Source organism: Xylona heveae (assembly GCF_001619985.1).
Source record: "Xylona heveae TC161 unplaced genomic scaffold L228scaffold_16, whole genome shotgun sequence".
NCBI classification, from domain to species: Eukaryota; Fungi; Ascomycota; class Xylonomycetes; order Xylonales; family Xylonaceae; genus Xylona; species Xylona heveae.
Window position 1 is genome coordinate 321,195 of NW_017264208.1, and position 18,757 is coordinate 339,951.

General features: G+C 46.7%; 6 protein-coding genes across 6 annotated transcripts; 3 read left to right on the plus strand and 3 right to left on the minus strand.

Moving 5' to 3' along the window:
• The first annotated feature begins 119 nt into the window (after nt 1–119).
• Nucleotides 120–1,254, plus strand: L228DRAFT_251782 (Mog1p/PsbP-like protein). Its single transcript, XM_018333640.1, has 3 exons — nt 120–388; nt 454–654; nt 727–1,254. The coding sequence occupies exons 1-3, from the start codon at nt 312–314 to the stop codon at nt 1,016–1,018; spliced, it is 570 nt and encodes a 189-aa protein (XP_018184462.1). The 5' UTR covers nt 120–311; the 3' UTR covers nt 1,019–1,254.
• Nucleotides 1,255–1,347: 93 nt separating this feature from the next.
• On the minus strand, nt 1,348–3,615 carry L228DRAFT_55708 (hypothetical protein). Its single transcript, XM_018336697.1, has 4 exons — nt 2,761–3,615; nt 2,138–2,709; nt 1,984–2,083; nt 1,348–1,860 (listed from the first exon to the last, which is right to left on the minus strand). Exons 1-4 carry the CDS (start codon nt 3,531–3,533, stop codon nt 1,425–1,427), a joined length of 1,881 nt encoding a protein of 626 aa, XP_018184463.1. The 5' UTR covers nt 3,534–3,615; the 3' UTR covers nt 1,348–1,424.
• A 738-nt stretch (nt 3,616–4,353) lies between these two features.
• On the minus strand, nt 4,354–6,215 carry L228DRAFT_271806 (glycoside hydrolase family 72 protein; the record flags this gene model as incomplete). Its single annotated transcript, XM_018335575.1, has 5 exons — nt 4,354–5,072; nt 5,126–5,884; nt 5,944–5,969; nt 6,025–6,062; nt 6,120–6,215. 5 exons carry the CDS (start codon nt 6,213–6,215, stop codon nt 4,354–4,356), a joined length of 1,638 nt encoding a protein of 545 aa, XP_018184464.1.
• A 1,181-nt stretch (nt 6,216–7,396) lies between these two features.
• Nucleotides 7,397–8,225, plus strand: L228DRAFT_251784 (hypothetical protein). The gene has a single exon (XM_018333641.1). It carries the CDS (start codon nt 7,573–7,575, stop codon nt 7,834–7,836), a length of 264 nt encoding a protein of 87 aa, XP_018184465.1. The 5' UTR covers nt 7,397–7,572; the 3' UTR covers nt 7,837–8,225.
• L228DRAFT_55849 (hypothetical protein) lies at nt 7,963–8,579 on the minus strand. Its single transcript, XM_018336698.1, has one exon. It carries the CDS (start codon nt 8,416–8,418, stop codon nt 8,089–8,091), a length of 330 nt encoding a protein of 109 aa, XP_018184466.1. The 5' UTR covers nt 8,419–8,579; the 3' UTR covers nt 7,963–8,088.
• An 817-nt stretch (nt 8,580–9,396) lies between these two features.
• Nucleotides 9,397–17,640, plus strand: L228DRAFT_254642 (glycosyltransferase family 48 protein; the record flags this gene model as incomplete). The annotated part of the gene is made up of 19 exons (XM_018333844.1): nt 9,397–9,551; nt 9,609–9,749; nt 9,802–11,374; nt 11,417–11,427; nt 11,458–12,005; nt 12,036–12,295; nt 12,326–12,556; nt 12,587–12,838; nt 12,878–13,247; nt 13,287–13,384; nt 13,427–13,653; nt 13,690–13,952; nt 13,983–14,943; nt 14,995–15,282; nt 15,990–16,110; nt 16,169–16,269; nt 16,319–16,829; nt 16,882–17,373; nt 17,443–17,640. The coding sequence occupies 19 exons, from the start codon at nt 9,397–9,399 to the stop codon at nt 17,638–17,640; spliced, it is 6,801 nt and encodes a 2,266-aa protein (XP_018184467.1).
• Between the last annotated feature and the right edge of the window lie 1,117 nt (nt 17,641–18,757).

An 18,757-nucleotide genomic window follows, 5' to 3' on the forward strand; every position in this document is an offset into this window, starting at 1 on the left:
GATGAGGCGCGACAAGTGATTTTGTGTGGTGATCGATGGCCAAGGGTTGTCATCTTTCGCTACGGAATTAAATTACTTGCAGAATGAGTATTTCTCGCATCGATGAGATATTAATACACTGGAAGAAACATTTTCGAACCATACAGGACAAAGCCATTTGAAGTTCGTCTCTTTATTCGAACCCAAATACAGAGAGAGTTAGCCTTGCGCAATCTATAATACTTCTGTCTTTGGCCGTGTTGAGTCGAGTTTGACTTTCGAGTCCTGCCCTTTCCTATTATACGGCAAGCGAGCTTCCTCGAGACTCACAAATGGCCACCTTCAGGCACACAGATCTATTCGGCGGAACTATTGTGGCAGATCTGCCCTCTGCATTTGTGGATGCAAGGTAAGTCGAAAGTATTGAATTCCTTGTTCATTCACTTTGAAGACTAAAGGCGGCTTCCTGCTCAGCAACATCCGACAAGTGCCGGATCATCAGGAAGTATATCTTGACAAAGATGGATATACGAGTATTATCTTCGAAATCACCGAAAGAGTCAATGATTTCAATACCGACGAGGAAGCTTTAAGTTACCATCTCCAAGACATAGCTGAGGCAGACGAAGGACTTAACATCTTGTCTTCGAGCACTGCGCATCTTCCTAGCTTACCGTATGGACTCAACAATTATTCCCAACTGCCCGTGCTCACACGTCTCAGACCTGCTGACTGAATATACCGCAGTGATGACACACCGGCTTATACCATTCTGGCCACTCAAGAGCCCATTGCTGGTCATCAAGTGAGCAGGCTGTCGATCAGATGTACGGCTTTACTGCTCACTTTGGTACGTCTTGAAAAGCAAAGTGCCGATCTACTTATCTCAATCAATGTACCTCTATTGAAAGAGGAGTTCCCGGACGAGAGTGTTGACCTGGAAAATGGAGAAGCGGGAACGTCACTAAATGCCGCCATGGCGTACCGCGAGCGTGTTCTCGCCACTCTTGAGATAAAGGATTGGTCTCTATTCGTTTGACAAAGACATTGGTCACGGAGTTATTTCAGCGATAGTATTCCTCTCTCGATGGACAGAAATAATATCGGGTTGTGGCCATAACCACGCTGCTTGCTCTAGAAAGATAGGTTCATTTGAAGGGAGACATGAAACAACTCCCACCATTTCTGCACAGTGTCTGGGAAGCTGTTCGCGAGCGTCTCCTGCAAGGGCATCTTCACTGCTCTATATTATTTATTTTATAATTATTGACAGCTAAGATTAAATTTTATAGTTTCAATTAAAACCACAGTTGGATTTAAAAGGTGGAAAGTAAATTTTCACAAATAAACTACAAATCTTATAAGCAATGGGTTGAATGTCAACTTTGATTTTGAACTGCGAATACTAACTTGATATACACTGCTTAAAGCAAAGCTATACCCATTCAAGGGTCTAATGATGACACCTCTAGTGCTCGAGAGATGACATCCATTTCGAAATCAGGATTGTTATTTTTACCATGTTCATCGCTCTCCAGCTTTACGATTCTGCCCTCGGCCATTTTGTAGGCTTTTCCCAAGAGTCCCATAAGTTCCTTTTGTGTGCAATGAGGGTGATCCTCCCTGATTGTTTTATAGTTATGTTTCACGAAGAGCTGATAACTCGTAGGACCAGCCATTCGAGGTGAAGGACGTGTTTGAACAAGCTGGGACTTGCAATTACCGCAAGCATGCCGCCGAGGATCGATCGATTTCGAGTGTCGCTTATATTCTAGTCCGCAATCCTGACATTGCCAGGTATATTTGTAGTTGATATCATATGAGTGCTTAGTTGTTACGAGAATGCCACGATTTCCAAACAAAGTTGAACACTTTCTTGCCCTGGTTTGCATGATTAGTTGAGTCCTTAGAAAAGCTTGGCTCACAACCTTTCGTCCATTTGTTGAGATAGTCGGTAATCGGATTCAAGGGAAAAGAAAGAGAGAAACAGGTTGAGCACACTACCATTCTTTGAAAGCTTTCCCGTGCGGTTTATCTTGAATGTTATCTATCATGAAGGTTGCGAGATGACAATATTCATGAGCAATCACATTTAGAAGGCGATCTTACCCGGAAAGAAGTCAGCACTGCCCGCTCGCAAGTATACGTTGCAGCTTACCATTATTGTTGATAACTTTCTCCGCTAATTCTATCGAAGCATGATGTCGATATTGCGCCGATCGGTTGCTATTAGCTGTACCTGAATTGATCACTTCCCGCTTCCAATTTGCTCTTCCAGCTGTTGTGTTCAATTTTTTACTCCAAACCAATCGAACACCCCCTCCTGATGCAGTTAACTCAGCAATCTTTCCACCTGTGATCTTCAGATCGAGCTCTGTTAGGAATGATTCGCCAAGGTCATATTTCTCTTGATCAAATTTTCTCTTGTTTGGGCCCGCCAGATGATCGATTCTTTTATTTATTCCGTGCTGTGCCATTTTATCACTGGACCTTGAAACGGCATCCTTATTTTGTCCTTGGTCTTGTAGCGGCACTAATTCGTCCTGGTCATTTGCTTTATCGATCCTTGTTTGACTCAAGAATTTGTCGTCGCCTTCCTTGTGAACATAGGGAGAATTACCTTTTCTCTTCACTGAGAATCGCTGCTTTGGATAGAGCTGCGGAGGTGTCAGGCGTGAGGTACTTCCCGCTGAGGAGAACTTGGAGGGAGATTTGGTGTTTGGAGGCGAACTATCATGTTGTAAGTTATCGTAGTCATCGGAAGCGGCAGCAACAACATACTAGATAAGAATAGCCCCAGTATCAATTTCTGGAAAGCTCGCCCGTTCATTTTGAAGTTTCTGGCATTGACCAGTATCCGTATTCACTCTTTTGCACCCAGCCGCCTCAACACATTCAGGCTCTTGCCCACTTGATGAGCTTTCGGCATAGAGATAAGAGATGTCAGGGATCCAGGTCCTGCGAGAATTTTCAAGCGGATGAAAGGGTTCCCTTTTCGAATTCCATTTCCTTGACAACATTTGATTGTTCTCTTGGAGTCTCGAAAAATCTCCCTTTATTTGCGGCTGATCCACCACAACCAAAGTTTGCCGATCGGATGCAACGTTATAATGGGGTGATTTCAGGCAAATATGGGAATTTGGGCAAGCTTCTCCACTAGACGGGATCAATTCAGATTCGAAATGCGATCTGAACATGTCAATTTTTCCTGGCATTCTCTTCTGGGATTTCCTGGGCGGCGTATTTGAGCACCCCCTTTCACCTTGATAGGATGCCTCATTACCATGAAGCTTTTTGCAGTGGTCTTCGTTTGTTATTGCTGTCTGCTCATTGAGTGATTGTGAGTTCTTCTTGGTCCACTTCTCACAGTGCCGGTCTAAAAATTCATTCGATTGAATTTCAGTATCGACGATCCTTTGAGAAAGCTGAAACGTGGCCAGATCAATATCTGGAAACTCGTCATCACTATCAATGTGAAGACGTGCCATATCAATCAAATGAAGCTCAGGCTTTGTGGTTGACTCGGGGAATTTAAAAAAGCAAGCCAGCATCATGTATTGACATCAGGGCAAAGTTGACAATCGACCAGTAGTTGACCGGCCAACGGGACACGTGACATAGGTTCTGCTACGTCCGCTCTGTAAAATTGGTTCACTTCGGGGTGTAGAACGATTTGCAGCGTACAGTGCTCTGGAAAGTATTTGTGTTCAAACATATGCTCAAGTCGGAAAAGGTCTCGCAAAAAAACCTGTGTTAATTACAAAGGGTGAATTGACGCGCATGCAGCCACTCCCAAGCACACTATCACACCGCATCCATACCAATTGAGCGCGGGCTGCTCGTATACCTATTTCGTATTTAATAGGGATTCTGGGACTTCCATGTAATGAAAATAAACCATCGAGATTGGATAATCTTTGAATTACACTCAATGAGGACTGATCAGAAATACTGACTGCACCGCATATGTCGGCTTTCCTTTGCATGCTTTGTTGTTCAATCTCAAACTTCCCCTTCCCGAACTACCTACCAGCGTTAGTGGAGGCCGTAGCAATGGCATCAACCGAGAATTAGTTAGATTCAATATCATTTCTGGATTGTATACCGCATGGTTAGATCGGACGCAGACAAGTTTACACAAGGAAAAAGTGATTTCCGATTGAATAGTATGCTTCAATAACAAATTTTACTTTCAGCCTACAGATCCGCCGTAAGGAGCGAGCATAAACGCTTGACAAAACAACCGTAGGTTGGAAAAGAACATCTTGAAAAGGAACTGCACATAAGCAAAGCCGGATAAACCCTTATGAACTTCACCATTTAGGCATTCCGAAAAGTATAAAAAGCAGCTGGAAAAATTGAAGATCGTTACGCTTAAAGCAACAGCATACCAGCTCCGGTAAGGGCGGCACCAAGGACGTATGCGCCCAACTGAAGCATTCCCAAGTTTAGAACTGGTACATTCATCATGGACGCAGCACCGGTGTGAGTGCTGGTGCCGGTCGATCCCGACTTAGTACCTGATGCAGCACCGGCACCAGTGCCTGTAGGTACAGAGGTAACAGTTCCAGTTCCAGCAGTGCCCGCCTGCGAAAGCAGCGAAGAGCATGCACCCTGAGCAGAGGTAGGTGACTGGGTATGGGCGACTCCATTGAAATCACAGGCGCTAGGGTTCTGCTTTGACTCCTTGTAATAGGCATTAGCAGCCCATGAAAGTTGTTCCGTAGCATTACACATGGAGTATGCTCCGTAAACACCGGAAGTGCCATTGGCAGTGATTCCGTCGCAAGCAGACTGTGACTGGCCACAAATGTAACCGAAAGTTTTGCCGACTGTTTCGTCAGAAACGGACGATTTGGCAACACAGCTTAGAGATTCGAACATGCAGCTGCAGAGTTCCTTGTTCGGGGTAGGCGGAAGTGCTGTTGCCGCTTGCCACGCAGTGCCACTGGCCGGGCAGTTTTGAGCCTTCGTGTTGGTGGGTGTATAGGAGGCAGCATTGACCCCGGTAGGAGTAACCTTTGCAATCTGACTTGACAGAGCCGTGAAATCATCGAGCTTGGAAACCGAATTGCCGTCGATAGAAACAAGACCTTGTTTGTGTTAATGAATTCCACTAAAGTGGCGAGAAATGGCAGAAACATACCATAGTCATTGGCCTCTTGGAAGTACATGTAGACAATACCACCAGACCAAACTGGGGTCATCTCAGAACCGTACAAAGCCCCAACTTCTGTGAATTTCCGAGGAGATGGGGTGTTGCAACCGTATTCGGCAAAAAAGGCTGGAACTGAATAGTTCGAGAACTCCTGAGTTCTGTCCGCGTATCCCGATTGTTGATACGACGAATCTCCACACCATGAGTAAATGTTGTATCCCCAGAAATCGATGCTCTCTTCAGGCGAGCCACAATTGAAGTAGTCCGCTAGATCTGTTCGAATGCTTGCGTCATCATTGGTGGCATAGCCGACTCCAATCTGACGATAGTTGTTTTGCTTGATATAGGCTTTCATATCACGAACCGCAGCTTTCACGAATGCGCTGGCGTCGGTGTTTGAGGCATTGTTGGAGACTTCGTTACCAGCAAAAAATCCAAGGACATTGGTATAATTTTGGAGAGAATCAACCACGCTGGCATAACGTGCGTAGATCTGGTCATTCCAGGTCGGAGAATCACGATTAATAGACAAACCGGGTTGTGAAAGGTCTGCAATCACATAAATGCCTGCATCCTGAAGCATTTGCATGCATTGCGAGTGATCTTGTTCAGGATTGATCGCGTAGACACGAACCGTGTTGGTCTGGAGTTCTTGGAGCACTGGGACATCACGCTTGCAGCCGTCCGGATCGGCGAGAGGGTCAGAGTAGTCGTTGCTGCCAGATGTTCCGTTCCCACTGAAATCCTCTGGGTTGGGGAAATGATAGTTAGAGCAATGCCTGCATTAAACAGTGTCGATAACTTACGTTGGTACGCGACACCTTTGATGAAGCTGTAATGTTTTTGTAAGTATTGGGCTAACGTTTGTATCCATATGAGATACTCACAACTCTGTTCCATTCGTCTTGTAGAAGAATTTAGAGCCCTTCACGAATTTAGTAACGAGAGCTTGGATCCTCCACCCGCGTATTAGGGACCGTACCTTTATCACAATCGGGTCGACATCTGCATGGGCCGTGGAGGCAAAAAAGGCTGCGACAGCAGCAATCGTTGTAGACGCGAACGCAGCAGCCTTCATGGTGACAGTCACCCAAGTAATATCTAGCAGACTGCTGATGGAAGCGTGGTGTTCCGGTCGAACCAACCGTGTGTTAAGAGCTCAGAGCGAGCGCGATGGACAGTGAATAGCAAGCCCTGCTACGGTTATGTGGGTAGAGCGAACGATGGAAGCTATTTGAAAAAGTGGACAGACAAGACTTTCGCCAGGATAGGCGTGGTAGTAAAGAGCGTACGAACAGAAGAAAAGATGGAAAGTACACAAAGACTGGGCACGATTAGGGAGGAAAAGAACGCGGTTGTAAAGAGAGAGGTAAGTTCTCAGGGCGAAGCCGAATTTAGGCAGAGCGGTCTCCTGGGTCGAACCTTCGATTCGACAAACCCATGTCCGCCGTGGCAACCCACAGTCTTGCGCTAGTTCTACACTCGGTGAGCTCACCCATGTGTATGTCCAGGGGGCGCCCGGCCATAACGGGTTCCATTGGACGGAGATACAGTGAAGAAATGAGTACGAAGGTAGCGAATCGCTGGTAGGGGGTTTGGTGTGTTACGACTAGTGTGATTGGAGTGTACCATTGCATTACAGTATTGCCATTTAAGTATCGGCTAAGCAAGTTTTACCAGCCACATTTTAGTGGTATCCTCGGTCATTCTCAAGTGACCGACCGTAATCGCCCTCCTTAAAATCATCCCAGCAACGGTGGATGTGAACGACGCGCAAGCCTTTGGCGGAAGGATGCGAGATGACCGAGGGCCCTCGGGCATCCACCCATTCCATTCTGCATTACCATATTCAGAGGTACAGTACGGATACAGGACCCGCAGATCGAAATTTGTCAAGGGCAACCAATCAGGCTCACAAAATAGAAGAATGATTACGTCAGGTAAAGCAATCAAATTTGGGAAAGACAACTGGATCACGTTACGGAGACTATGGTACTTTCAATTTCTCCATGTACAGAGCGTGGGAACTTCTGTCGTGCGAAATTTGGCGAAGCCGTCGTCTTCCTTTTTATTTGGTCTGGCGCCTAATTAATTGACCATGACACCACAGCAAAGCCTGGTAGGCCAGCATTGCCACTCTGATCCAAGGCTTCATTGAATAAGCTGTAGCACAGTATCTTGGCTTTCCCGTGCCAAATTACGCACGGTTCTTCGTATTTCATGCTCAAGGCTGAAAAGCCCTGTTTATTAAGCTTTAAGGAGGTGTAGCGAATTATCCCCGGAATAAGTTACTCTAAAGTACGTATATGAGCTGCCACGCGCTCCTCGCAAAAAGAGGAAGCTAACAAGGCCGAGAGATAAGAGTACAGTATTGTAACTGAGTGGCTTAGACCGCACCCTCCGACAGACATACTCGATAGTAACGCAAAGAAGGCATGACCCTGACGGCCAGTCAATTTCAAGTATGGTACTTTGTACTTTCAATGCGAAGTGAGAAGTCTTTCGCCGTAATCTTCATCATCCTATTGCCCCGATCGCAGGCTCTTTGTCCGTCTTTCGTGGCTTGCCCCTATATAAACCCGCAGCCACTATTAAGCCGTTCCCGCGCCGATACACTTTTAAAATTGCCCATGTGGACAGAGCAGAGCAGGACTGCATTTCAAAGCCCATATGAAAACATTGATATCGACTCTCCCTAAGGTCCTTTGTCCATGTGGCCCCGGTGGTACGTCCCATGGAAATGTCCTCCGATAAGTACGGGACCTGGTGATGGTGGTACCAAAGAGTTTTGCTGAGGACGTTGCCAAATAACCAATGCTAACTACTTGCAGTAAGCAGCAGGGGATTCATGCCGAGACGTTCTCAACCATTCCCCTGGTGGACAGGCCTATTGCCCCATCAAGCCGCGCCGCCCCTTTCTATTTTTGCATCGCTAGATCGCGTTTAGGTACCTATACCTGTAACGCTGGCTGCCTGCGACATGAACAGGTTATTTGCCACACCGGGTGATACGTGCAATTGGAACTTTCGCCCCTTAAATCACTTCGATTATTGGTGGTTTTCCTCGTTCCCTTTTTTTTTTTTTTTTCCCTTTTTTCTTTTTTCTTTTTTTTCTTTTCTTTTTTCCCCTTTCCGCCCCCCTTTTCATGTTTGACTTTGAAGGGATCAGAGGTGATGGCCATTGCTTTCTCCATGCCGGGCGTCCCAAGGCGCTTATTATTCAAGTAGATGTATGGAAACGACTTTCCTATACCAAACCTGCTTGGCCAATTAAGAGCCATATGCTCCAAAAGTCGTAAATATTAGGTAGATTAGAGGACCCGACTGGACATTTGTATGGAGCTCTCTTCAGTCAGGATATTGATAGAATTGGCCCCTATCCCGGGCATTAAACTAGGCCCTAAGGCATCGAATCGTCAGCGGATCCCCCGATCGACGATGGGGGGTCCATAAATTGTTAGCTAAGATAGGCATAAGGATAAAGGAGAAGGGCGGAGTTTTGTCTGGGAGTGGGCCGCCTTAGTGCGTGGCCTAGTAGCGAAACTCAAGTACCAGTACTTGTACCTGGCAGAGCCGACCGACCCACATCCATCCCGCTAAACGATGCCCGGCCGGCTGTCTTCCTGTTTTGATGTGGGTTGCGCCTCCTTAGCGAAACGATCCGCGACATTCCTCCCCTCTTTTCTCCTGGCGCTTCTCCCCATCTTGACTTCTACTCTCCGACTACATCTTCCTGTCTTTCGTTCAATAAATTGTGTACCGTCTTTGCCTTCTTTAGAAGCGGTACATTTCTTCTGCAGCGTTGTTCTGCGAAGGACTCTGTTGCAAAGACGCCCTTCCAAAAGGACTGGCGACGAGAGTCTTGCAGATACCAGCGACTAATAGGCCCTTGAGGCAACATTCCTTCCATTTCGTTTCATTCGTTCTGAGTTTGACGACGCGATTTTCGGTTCAATAGCAAAATTACTCTATCTGAGTTTTCGTGTCAACGGCGCGCGTATTTTCAGAGAAATTGCTTTGTTTGGAGCCTTTTTTTAAGGGACTGAAAACTGGTTCTGTGGCCAACTTGAACTACGAGCGAGCCGTGCCCCTTACTTTTTGACTTTCTTACGTGTTTTAACGTCGAAAATCTCTTTAATGGGACAATCGGTCAAGGTAGAGCATCCTCTACATTCTGCTTTTGTCGCCCCGTTGGAGGACGGCCCCTAATCCCCGAACTACCTCACTAATGTTGTTTCAGGTATTCCATTGAACTGACCATGTCGGCACAACCACACGGCCAGTACGACGATGCCTATGGGCATCATCCTGAATCAACGGGTTCGTACTACCAGGATGATGCAAACGAAGGATACTATGACCATCAGCGAGACTACCAACAGCCGCAGGCTGGAGAAGGGTATTATGATGACGCGTGAGTCATGTCTCGATACCACTGTCAGAAAAACACGTGAGCTAAATGGATATCTAGGGGCTATTACAACGCGGAAAATACCAACCCGTACCAAGAGGGTGGCTATTACGATGCCCATCCCCAGGGGTATCAGGATGAGTACTATCATGACCAGTACTACGACCAGAATGCCGCTGCAGGAGCTCAACCAGGGTATGGGTAAGTTTTGAAGTGCACATTCTCTAGGATATCATTATTGACGATTCAAAAGACCAAAGGGGAAACGTCGTGGTCCCGACTCTGAAGAAGAATCGGAGACTTTCAGTGATTTCACCATGAGGTCGGACATGGCTCGCGCCGCTGAACTGGATTACTATGGCCGTGGCGACGAAAAATATAATAGCTATGGCGACGGTGCCATGGGTGCAAGGGGCTATCGTCCTCCTTCCTCGCAGATCTCCTACGGTGGAAATCGATCTTCCGGTGCATCAACGCCCGTTTATGGGATGGATCATCCAAACGTCCTGCCGGCTGGTCAGCGATCCCGTGAGCCTTACCCGGCGTGGACTTCAGATGCGCAGATTCCGCTCTCCAAGGAAGAGATTGAAGATATATTCCTTGACTTGACCGCCAAATTCGGCTTTCAACGCGACAGCATGCGTAACATGTACGACCACTTCATGACGCTGTTAGACTCTAGGGCTTCGCGCATGACGCCGAACCAGGCGTTACTTTCTCTTCATGCTGATTATATCGGTGGAGAGAATGCTAACTACCGGAGATGGTACTTCGCGGCTCACCTTGATCTTGATGATGCTGTTGGATTTGCAAACATGAAGCTCGGAAAATCTAGCCGACGTGCTCGAAAGGCTCGAAAGGCGGCCAAGAAGAAGGCGCAACAGGACCCTCAAAATGAGGAGCAAACCCTGGAATCTTTGGAAGGCGACAACAGCTTGGAAGCAGCTGAATATCGGTGGAAAAGCAGGATGAATCGCATGTCCCAGCACGATAGAGTAAGACAGGTTGCACTCTACTTGCTTTGCTGGGGCGAAGCCAACCAAGTGCGATTCATGCCTGAAGCGCTCTGCTTCATTTTCAAATGTGCTGATGACTATCTGCATTCACCGGAGTGTCAGAACAGAGTCGACCCCGTCGAGGAGTTCACCTATCTAAATGAGGTGATTACTCCTCTCTATCAGTACTGCAGAGACCAGTGCTATGAGATCCAAAATGGAAAATACGTTCGACGGGAAAGAGATCACGAGAAAGTGATTGGTTATGACGATATCAACCAGCTTTTCTGGTATCCAGAAGGGATTGAAAGAATCATTTTTGAAGATAAGACTCGGCTTGTCGACTTCCCTCCCGGAGAGCGTTTTTCGAAGCTGAAGGATGTCAACTGGAAGAAGGTCTTCTTCAAGACGTACAAGGAAACACGTTCTTGGTTCCACATGCTGGTTAACTTCAACCGTATCTGGGTCATCCATGTCTGCACATACTGGTTTTACACTGCTTACAATTCGCCATCTTTATACACCAAGGATTATAAGCAACAGATTGATAACAAACCCACACACGCTGCTATGTGGTCGGCACCTGGCTTTGCTGGCACGATCGCCTCTCTTATCGAAATCGCTGCCACCATTTGCGAATGGGCCTATGTGCCTCGAAAATGGGCTGGCGCGCAACATCTGACTAAGCGGCTGCTCTTCCTGCTGCTTGTGTTCGCTGTCAATCTTGGACCGGGAATTTACGTATTTGGAGTGAACCAACATGGTAAAATTGCCCTTATCCTTGGAGTAGTGCAATTTTTTATCGCTATTGCTACCTTCTTCTTCTTTGCGGTTATGCCGCTTGGAGGATTGTTTGGCAGCTACCTCACTAAGAACTCGCGTCAGTACGTGGCCAGTCAGACTTTCACTGCCAGCTACCCGCGTCTTCGGGGAAACGACATGTGGATGTCTTGGGGACTCTGGTTTTTGGTGTTCCTTTGCAAACTCGTTGAATCTTACTTTTTCCTCACTCTCTCTCTACGAGACCCCATCCGAATTCTAGGGGAAACGAAGATTCACCGGTGTGCGGGTGATGGCATCATTAAGGATAAACTCTGCTATCACCAGCCCAAGATTCTACTCGGATTAATGTTCTTTACCGATCTTGTGTTCTTCTTCCTCGATACCTATCTCTGGTACATCATTTGGAACACAATCTTCTCGGTAGCCAGATCTTTCTATCTGGGCGTATCAATTTGGACACCATGGAGAAACATCTTCTCGCGTTTGCCGAAACGTATTTATTCAAAGATTCTCGCCACAACTGATATGGAAATTAAGTACAAACCGAAGGTGTTGATTTCTCAGATTTGGAACGCCATTGTCATATCGATGTACCGGGAACATCTTCTTGCTATCGACCACGTACAGAAGTTGCTCTATCATCAAGTCCCTTCTGAACAAGAGGGAAAGAGAACTCTCCGTGCACCGACCTTCTTCGTTTCCCAGGAAGACCATTCGTTTAAGACGGAGTTCTTCCCCCCCTTGAGTGAGGCGGAACGACGTATTTCGTTCTTCGCGCAGTCGTTATCCACCCCCATTCCCGAGCCTTTGCCTGTGGACAACATGCCGACCTTTACGGTTTTCATTCCTCACTACAGCGAGAAGATCCTTTTGTCGCTCCGTGAGATTATTAGAGAAGATGAGCCATTCTCCCGAGTCACATTGCTAGAATATTTGAAACAATTGCACCCGCATGAGTGGGATTGCTTTGTTAAGGATACAAAGATTCTGGCGGATGAGACTTCTCAATTTAATGGAGACTACGAAAAGACTGAAAAGGACACGGCCAAAGCAAAGATTGATGATCTGCCATTCTATTGCATTGGGTTCAAGTCTGCTGCACCTGAATATACTCTTCGCACACGAATCTGGGCTTCATTGCGTTCTCAAACTCTGTATCGCACGATCTCTGGTTTCATGAACTACTCGCGCGCCATAAAGCTGCTTTATCGCGTGGAAAATCCAGAAGTGGTCCAGATGTTTGGCGGCAATTCTGACAAGCTGGAGAGGGAACTCGAGCGAATGGCGAGGCGCAAGTTTAAGATTTGTGTTTCGATGCAGCGATACGCCAAGTTTACCACGGAAGAACGTGAAAATACTGAATTCCTTCTGAGAGCTTACCCGGACTTACAAATCGCATACTTGGATGAGGAACCACCGGTAAATGAAGGAGAAGAGCCTCGACTCTACTCTGCACTCATCGACGGCCACTCGGAGATCCTGGACAATGGAATGCGACGACCGAAATTCCGAGTCCAACTTTCTGGCAATCCAATCCTCGGTGACGGAAAGTCTGACAATCAGAATCATGCCATTATCTTCTACCGCGGCGAATATATTCAGCTCATTGATGCCAACCAAGACAACTACCTCGAAGAGTGCTTGAAGATTCGCAGCGTCCTTGCGGAATTCGAAGAGATGACTACCGATAATGTTTCTCCATATACTCCAGGCCTACCATCCACGAGGTTTAACCCGGTCGCCATCCTCGGCGCTCGTGAATATATTTTCTCTGAAAATATTGGTATACTCGGTGACATTGCGGCTGGAAAGGAGCAAACCTTTGGTACACTCTTCGCTCGGACCTTGGCACAGATTGGTGGAAAGCTTCACTACGGTCATCCTGACTTCCTCAACGGTATATTCATGACTACTCGCGGCGGTGTTTCCAAAGCGCAGAAGGGACTTCACCTCAACGAAGATATCTACGCAGGTATGAATGCCGTGCTTCGTGGAGGTCGGATTAAGCATTGCGAGTATTTCCAATGCGGCAAAGGTCGTGACCTTGGTTTCGGATCAGTCCTCAATTTCACCACCAAGATTGGTACCGGTATGGGTGAGCAAATGCTGTCCAGAGAGTACTACTATCTTGGCACTCAACTTCCTCTTGATCGATTCTTGTCATTCTACTATGCTCACCCCGGGTTCCATTTGAACAACCTTTTCATCATGTTGTCCGTCCAATTTTTGATGGTTTGTGTCATGAACCTCGGAGCTCTTCGGCATGAAACAATTATGTGCCACTTCAAGCGTGGTATTCCTCGTACCGATCCTCGAACTCCGACTGGGTGTGCTGATCTCCACCCTATATTGGACTGGGTGAGGAGATGTATTGTGTCTATTTTCATCGTCTTTTTCATCTCATTCGTTCCACTGGTTGTCCAAGAACTCACAGAGCGAGGGTTCTGGCGCGCTGCAACGCGTTTGGCGAAGCAGTTCTCTTCGCTGTCGCCTTTCTTTGAGATCTTTGTCACTCAGATATATGCCAACTCCCTCGGACAAGATCTCTCTTTTGGAGGTGCCCGATACATTGGCACTGGTCGTGGTTTTGCGACCGCCCGAATCCCATTTGGCGTGTTGTATTCACGTTTCGCTGGCCCGTCGATCTATCTTGGAGCACGTGCATTGCTGATGCTCCTCTTCGGAACGGTCACTGTCTGGGTCCCATGGTTTCTCTACTTTTGGGTTTCGCTTCTAGCTCTTTGCATTTCGCCTTTCCTGTTTAATCCGCATCAATTTTCCTGGAACGATTTCTTCATCGACTACCGGGACTACCTTCGGTGGTTATCTCGCGGCAACTCCCGCTCTCATGCATCTTCCTGGATCGCATTCTGTAGACTTTCGCGGACTCGGATTACTGGCTACAAGCGCAAGATACTGGGTGATCCATCTCAGAAGCTGTCAGGCGATGCGCCTCGGGCACACTTTACAAACTTGTTTTTTGCCGAGATCGTGGGCCCGTTGGTGTGGATTGGTGTATCACTTATTCCTTACTTGTTCATCAATGCTCAAACTGGAGTCAAGAATCCCCAACCAGCCTCAAACGCGTTGATTCGAGTCGCTATCGTCGCCATGGGACCTGTTGCGGTCAACGCTGGAGTTTTGCTCGGTTTCTTCGGAATGGCATGCTGCATGGGGCCACTTCTGAGCATGTGCTGCAAAAAGTTTGGCGCTGTACTTGCCGCAATCGCGCATGCTATTGCCGTCATTGTTTTACTTGTCTTCTTCGAAGTCATGTTCTTCCTGGAGGGCTGGAATTTTGCCAGAACATTGCTCGGTATGATTACCGTGATCACTATCCAGCGTTTCTTCTTCAAGTTGATCATCTGCCTCGCTCTCACTCGAGAGTTCAAGCAGGACTCCGCAAACATCGCTTGGTGGACTGGAAAGTGGTATGCCATGGGCTGGCACTCTATTTCGCAACCAGGTCGAGAATTCTTGTGTAAGATCACTGAGCTCGGCTTCTTCGCTGCGGATTTCATTCTGGGACACTTTATTCTATTCTTAATGCTCCCTGCCCTTTGCGTGCCATATATTGACAAGTTCCATTCCGTCATGCTCTTTTGGCTGCGTCCAAGGTAAGCCGATTCATCATTATCTTTAATTCCAGACGCTAATTCGATCTACAGTCGACAAATTCGACCTCCCATCTATTCGCTCAAGCAGTCCAAACTTCGGAGGAGACGTGTCATTCGATTTGCCATACTCTATTTTGTCATGGTCGTTATCTTCGTTGCTCTTATTGCGGCTCCTTTGGTCGCCGGTAAAGTTGTACACAATCTGCCCTCAATTCCTTTCGACCTGCGTCAACCTACGCATCAGAACAACAACGACACTACGAATCTTCGAACCGGAACCGCTTTGATTCCCGTTGGCTCCTCTCCCACTGCTAGTTCGGAAGCATCTTCTGGAGCCGCGTCATCGGCATCCTCATCTTCAAAATTGAGATTTTTCTAATTTGATTGATGTGGAGGGGCACTTGTCCATTTTCAAGTGGCAAGCTAGAGTTTATTACTCGCGTCGGGATAGGGAGGGTTCTAGATGGAGGCTCTCTCCGCCCTGGGAATATGCACATTCATAAACGCTTTTCATTTTCTTCGCCTTCTTCTTTGTAAAGCTGCCTTCCACCGCTGCGTGGTGGCTGCGGCTACTTCGACCGTAATATTTTTATATTAGAGCACATCTGGGCATTGCGAATATCAGAAATTTCTTACTCATGAAAATTACGTATTATTTTGTACTTTGCGTTGAATAAGTGAGAATATTTGAGCGGTTCAGCGCGCACCTACCTAAGCGGTCGTCTTCCAACACGTGATATAATATGATTAGTGCGGGCTGTTCGGCTATGCGGTTGACAATAAAAGCATCAGTGTTCCCGGGTGCCCCGTTTCGTTCCGGTTAAGGGGCCGTCGGCGCGTCAGAAAGTCTCACATTTGCGAGAACAGCCTTAAGAATAGATTGTTGACCTCTTTTTAGGTTGGACTCGTAACAACGTCTCTCTACGCTGAACCGAGATGGATTTGCAGGATATGCAGCACTCCCTCCGTCACGCCTTTAGGGAGCTGGCTGTTCACGTTCAAAGACTACCTGGTTCAGCGATAATATTGCGATACATCAAGTCAAGCTACCAAAACGATCCAGTACGATCGGCAGTTGAGCTATTCCTATTTCTCTTTGCCGTCAGATATCTTCTTTCCTCGAAATATTCAACACAAAAGCAGAACTATGTGTCACTGTCAGACGAGGTACATTAATATGGTTGTTCATCCGGACTATTGGATTCCTGTCAATAACAGTACCTAGGAAATAGATGAATTGGTTGAAGATTGGAGTCCTGAACCATTAGTTCCGACACAAAGTACTTTCGAGATAGCTGAGAACGAGAAGAGGCCTGTCATTGTTGGGTTCGCAATCCACATCACAATTTTTTACGGCAAGCGCTAAAATTCGCAGACCTACAGGCCCTAAAACCAAGTTATCCAATGGCCGTACAGTCTCGAACCTAGCATCTTTTAATTTCTATAATTTTGTCGCCAACGAGAGCCTTAAAGAGAAGGCAATTCAGACCCTGCGAACTTATGGAGTCGGCCCATGTGGACCACCAGGGTTCTACGGGACCCAGGACGTTCACATGAAAACGGAGGCAGATATTGCCGCACATCTGGGTACTCCGGCGTGTATAATATACTCTCAAGCGTTTTCAACCATCTCCAGCGTCATTCCAGCTTTTTCTAAGAGAGGAGACATAATTGTGGCAGACAAGTCGGTCAATTATGCGATTCGAAAAGGTCTACAGATATCGAGAAGCACGGTTCGCTGGTTTGAGCACAATGACATGACCGATTTGGAAAGAGTCTTAGAGAAGGTGGTAAATGAACAAGCAAAAAAGCCCTTGACCCGACGCTTCATAGTTACAGAAGGACTGTTTGAGAACGTTGGAGATGTCGTCAATTTACCAAAGCTCGTATGTCTTTTCTCATTACTTGGAAAGCAGCACTGACCGTGATTGGCACCAGATCGAGCTGAAGCTGAAGTATAAGTTCAGACTGATCCTTGATGAGACCTGGTCCTTCGGTGTTCTTGGAAGGACTGGCAGAGGTGTTACTGAGCAACAGAACGTCGATGCAGCTGAGGTTGATATGATAGTGGGCTCCTTGGCGGGTCCTTTGTGTGCAGGTGGAGGATTTTGTGCTGGTTCGAACGAGATTGTAAAGCATCAGCGAATCACAGCCACAGCGTATACTTTCTCTGCCGCTCTCCCTGCCATGCTAGCCACAACAGCTAGTGAGACAATAGGTTTGTTACAAAGCACACCTGAGATAATTATTCAACTTCGCGAGAACATCAAAGCGATGCGCACCCAACTTGATCCTCGCAGTGATTGGGTCTTTTGTACGAGTTCTACCGAAAGCCCTCTCATGCTTTTAGCGTTGAAACCGAGTGTTGTTGTTTCGAAAAATCTTAGCATTGGCGATCAAGAGTCACTCCTTCAAGACATTGTTGATGAGGCAAGTTTCCCTAGCTTTTCAATTTAGGCTAGAGGTTCGCTCACTAATATTACCAATTCTTAACCACAGACACTCGTCAATGGGGTTTTAATCACTCGCCTCAAGTCAGTCCCCGCTGACCTGAACTCTACGCCGCGCGATCCAAATTGGTATCAGCAGCCGGCTCTCAAAGTTTGTATCACTACAGGTCTTTCGAAAAAGGAAATCGAGAGAGCTGGGGTTACTATTCGGCATGCCATCACAAAGGTCATGAACAAGCGGAAATAGCCTTCTCCTATCTGCAATGAGCCTAAATGCATCTTTGGTGTCCTTGGACTTTTAAAAGGCAGCAGACTTTAGAATTTTAGTTTTTTCGATTTCTAATAGCGTGTAATGTATAATATCTACTCAAAAATTGGAGATGTTGTAATTCTGCAGAATTGTAAAGTATTTGTAGATATTTATGAACGGACATTCCATTTGAAGGAAGGATTTTAAATAGTGAGATTAGCCAAATTCTCCTCTGATGATTGAGCATATAGTAATGCCGGAGAAAAGTAAGCCCGTTACCTGAATATTTATTGGAATCGCTGCTATATAGAAGTAAACTGAATAATATATTGTTATGTGGTACTTATGGTCATTTAGAGTAACTGAATCGAGAGGATTGTATTCCATGTGCTGTGCTGTTTCCCACGAGTTTAGTAATATCGGTGGTAGGTATCTCCGGGAGCCTACCACCGAGTGATATAAGATGATGGCGCAGCAAAATCTCCTGGACAGGGCTGAGGACTTGACGGTTATATTTATTGAGGGGTATGTATGCAGTTGATTCTTTGAAAATTATGATCATTCATCTCGGTCACTGGCATGGTCTTCAGAAAATGCTTCCAGGGACATTTGCTGAGAATTCAGGAGTATTGACCGAAATAGCGCCAAAGAAAGATAAACACAGGGCGACGGCCCATTTTGATAGTCTTTCATTAGTTTTGCGAGTCGCAAGTGGTTTTCAAAAACTGCTTGCCAGAACGAAAGTCTTGTTCGAGGGATGTTGTCAATTCGAGAGACCACATACTCCGTACGGAGGTAGCCATTGTTCTACGAGCACCTTTGTATTTTACGCGCATAGTTATTTCTCGCCATAGTTGCAGGTTTCAACCGCGGGGCGTACGGCAATGCGGCCGAGAACAAAATAAAGGAAGCCGTCCCTGCGAGCAGACCTTGGGGCGCTAATGCTCTTAGCCCTCGCTGTAACTGTACAAAGAAGATCTTTACTTTAGCGAGACACGGCTCGGGGACATTCCTGCACGATCCACCAGCGGCCGCATTGCGTGGCCTTCGTTGCCTTGTTCGGCTTTCTCTTTGATATTTAACCGAAACAAGTTGCAGTTGGGTTCTCTGCTGA

Excerpts from the sequence above, each read along its gene's own strand:
- L228DRAFT_251782 (XM_018333640.1), top strand. The coding sequence starts at position 312 with ATGGCCACCTTCAGGCACACAGATCTATTCGGCGGAACTATTGTGGCA. Across the intron at positions 389-453 it reads TCTGCATTTGTGGATGCAAG|CAACATCCGACAAGTGCCGG; the intron begins GTAAGTCGAAAG and ends CTTCCTGCTCAG. Across the intron at positions 655-726 it reads GCGCATCTTCCTAGCTTACC|TGATGACACACCGGCTTATA; the intron begins GTATGGACTCAA and ends AATATACCGCAG.
- L228DRAFT_55708 (XM_018336697.1), bottom strand. The coding sequence starts at position 3,533 with ATGATGCTGGCTTGCTTTTTTAAATTCCCCGAGTCAACCACAAAGCCT. Across the intron at positions 2,710-2,760 it reads ACTGGGGCTATTCTTATCTA|TTCGCCTCCAAACACCAAAT; the intron begins GTATGTTGTTGC and ends ACAACATGATAG. Across the intron at positions 2,084-2,137 it reads GAAAGTTATCAACAATAATG|ATCGCCTTCTAAATGTGATT; the intron begins GTAAGCTGCAAC and ends TTTCCGGGTAAG.
- L228DRAFT_251784 (XM_018333641.1), top strand. The coding sequence starts at position 7,573 with ATGACCCTGACGGCCAGTCAATTTCAAGTATGGTACTTTGTACTTTCA.
- L228DRAFT_55849 (XM_018336698.1), bottom strand. The coding sequence starts at position 8,418 with ATGGCTCTTAATTGGCCAAGCAGGTTTGGTATAGGAAAGTCGTTTCCA.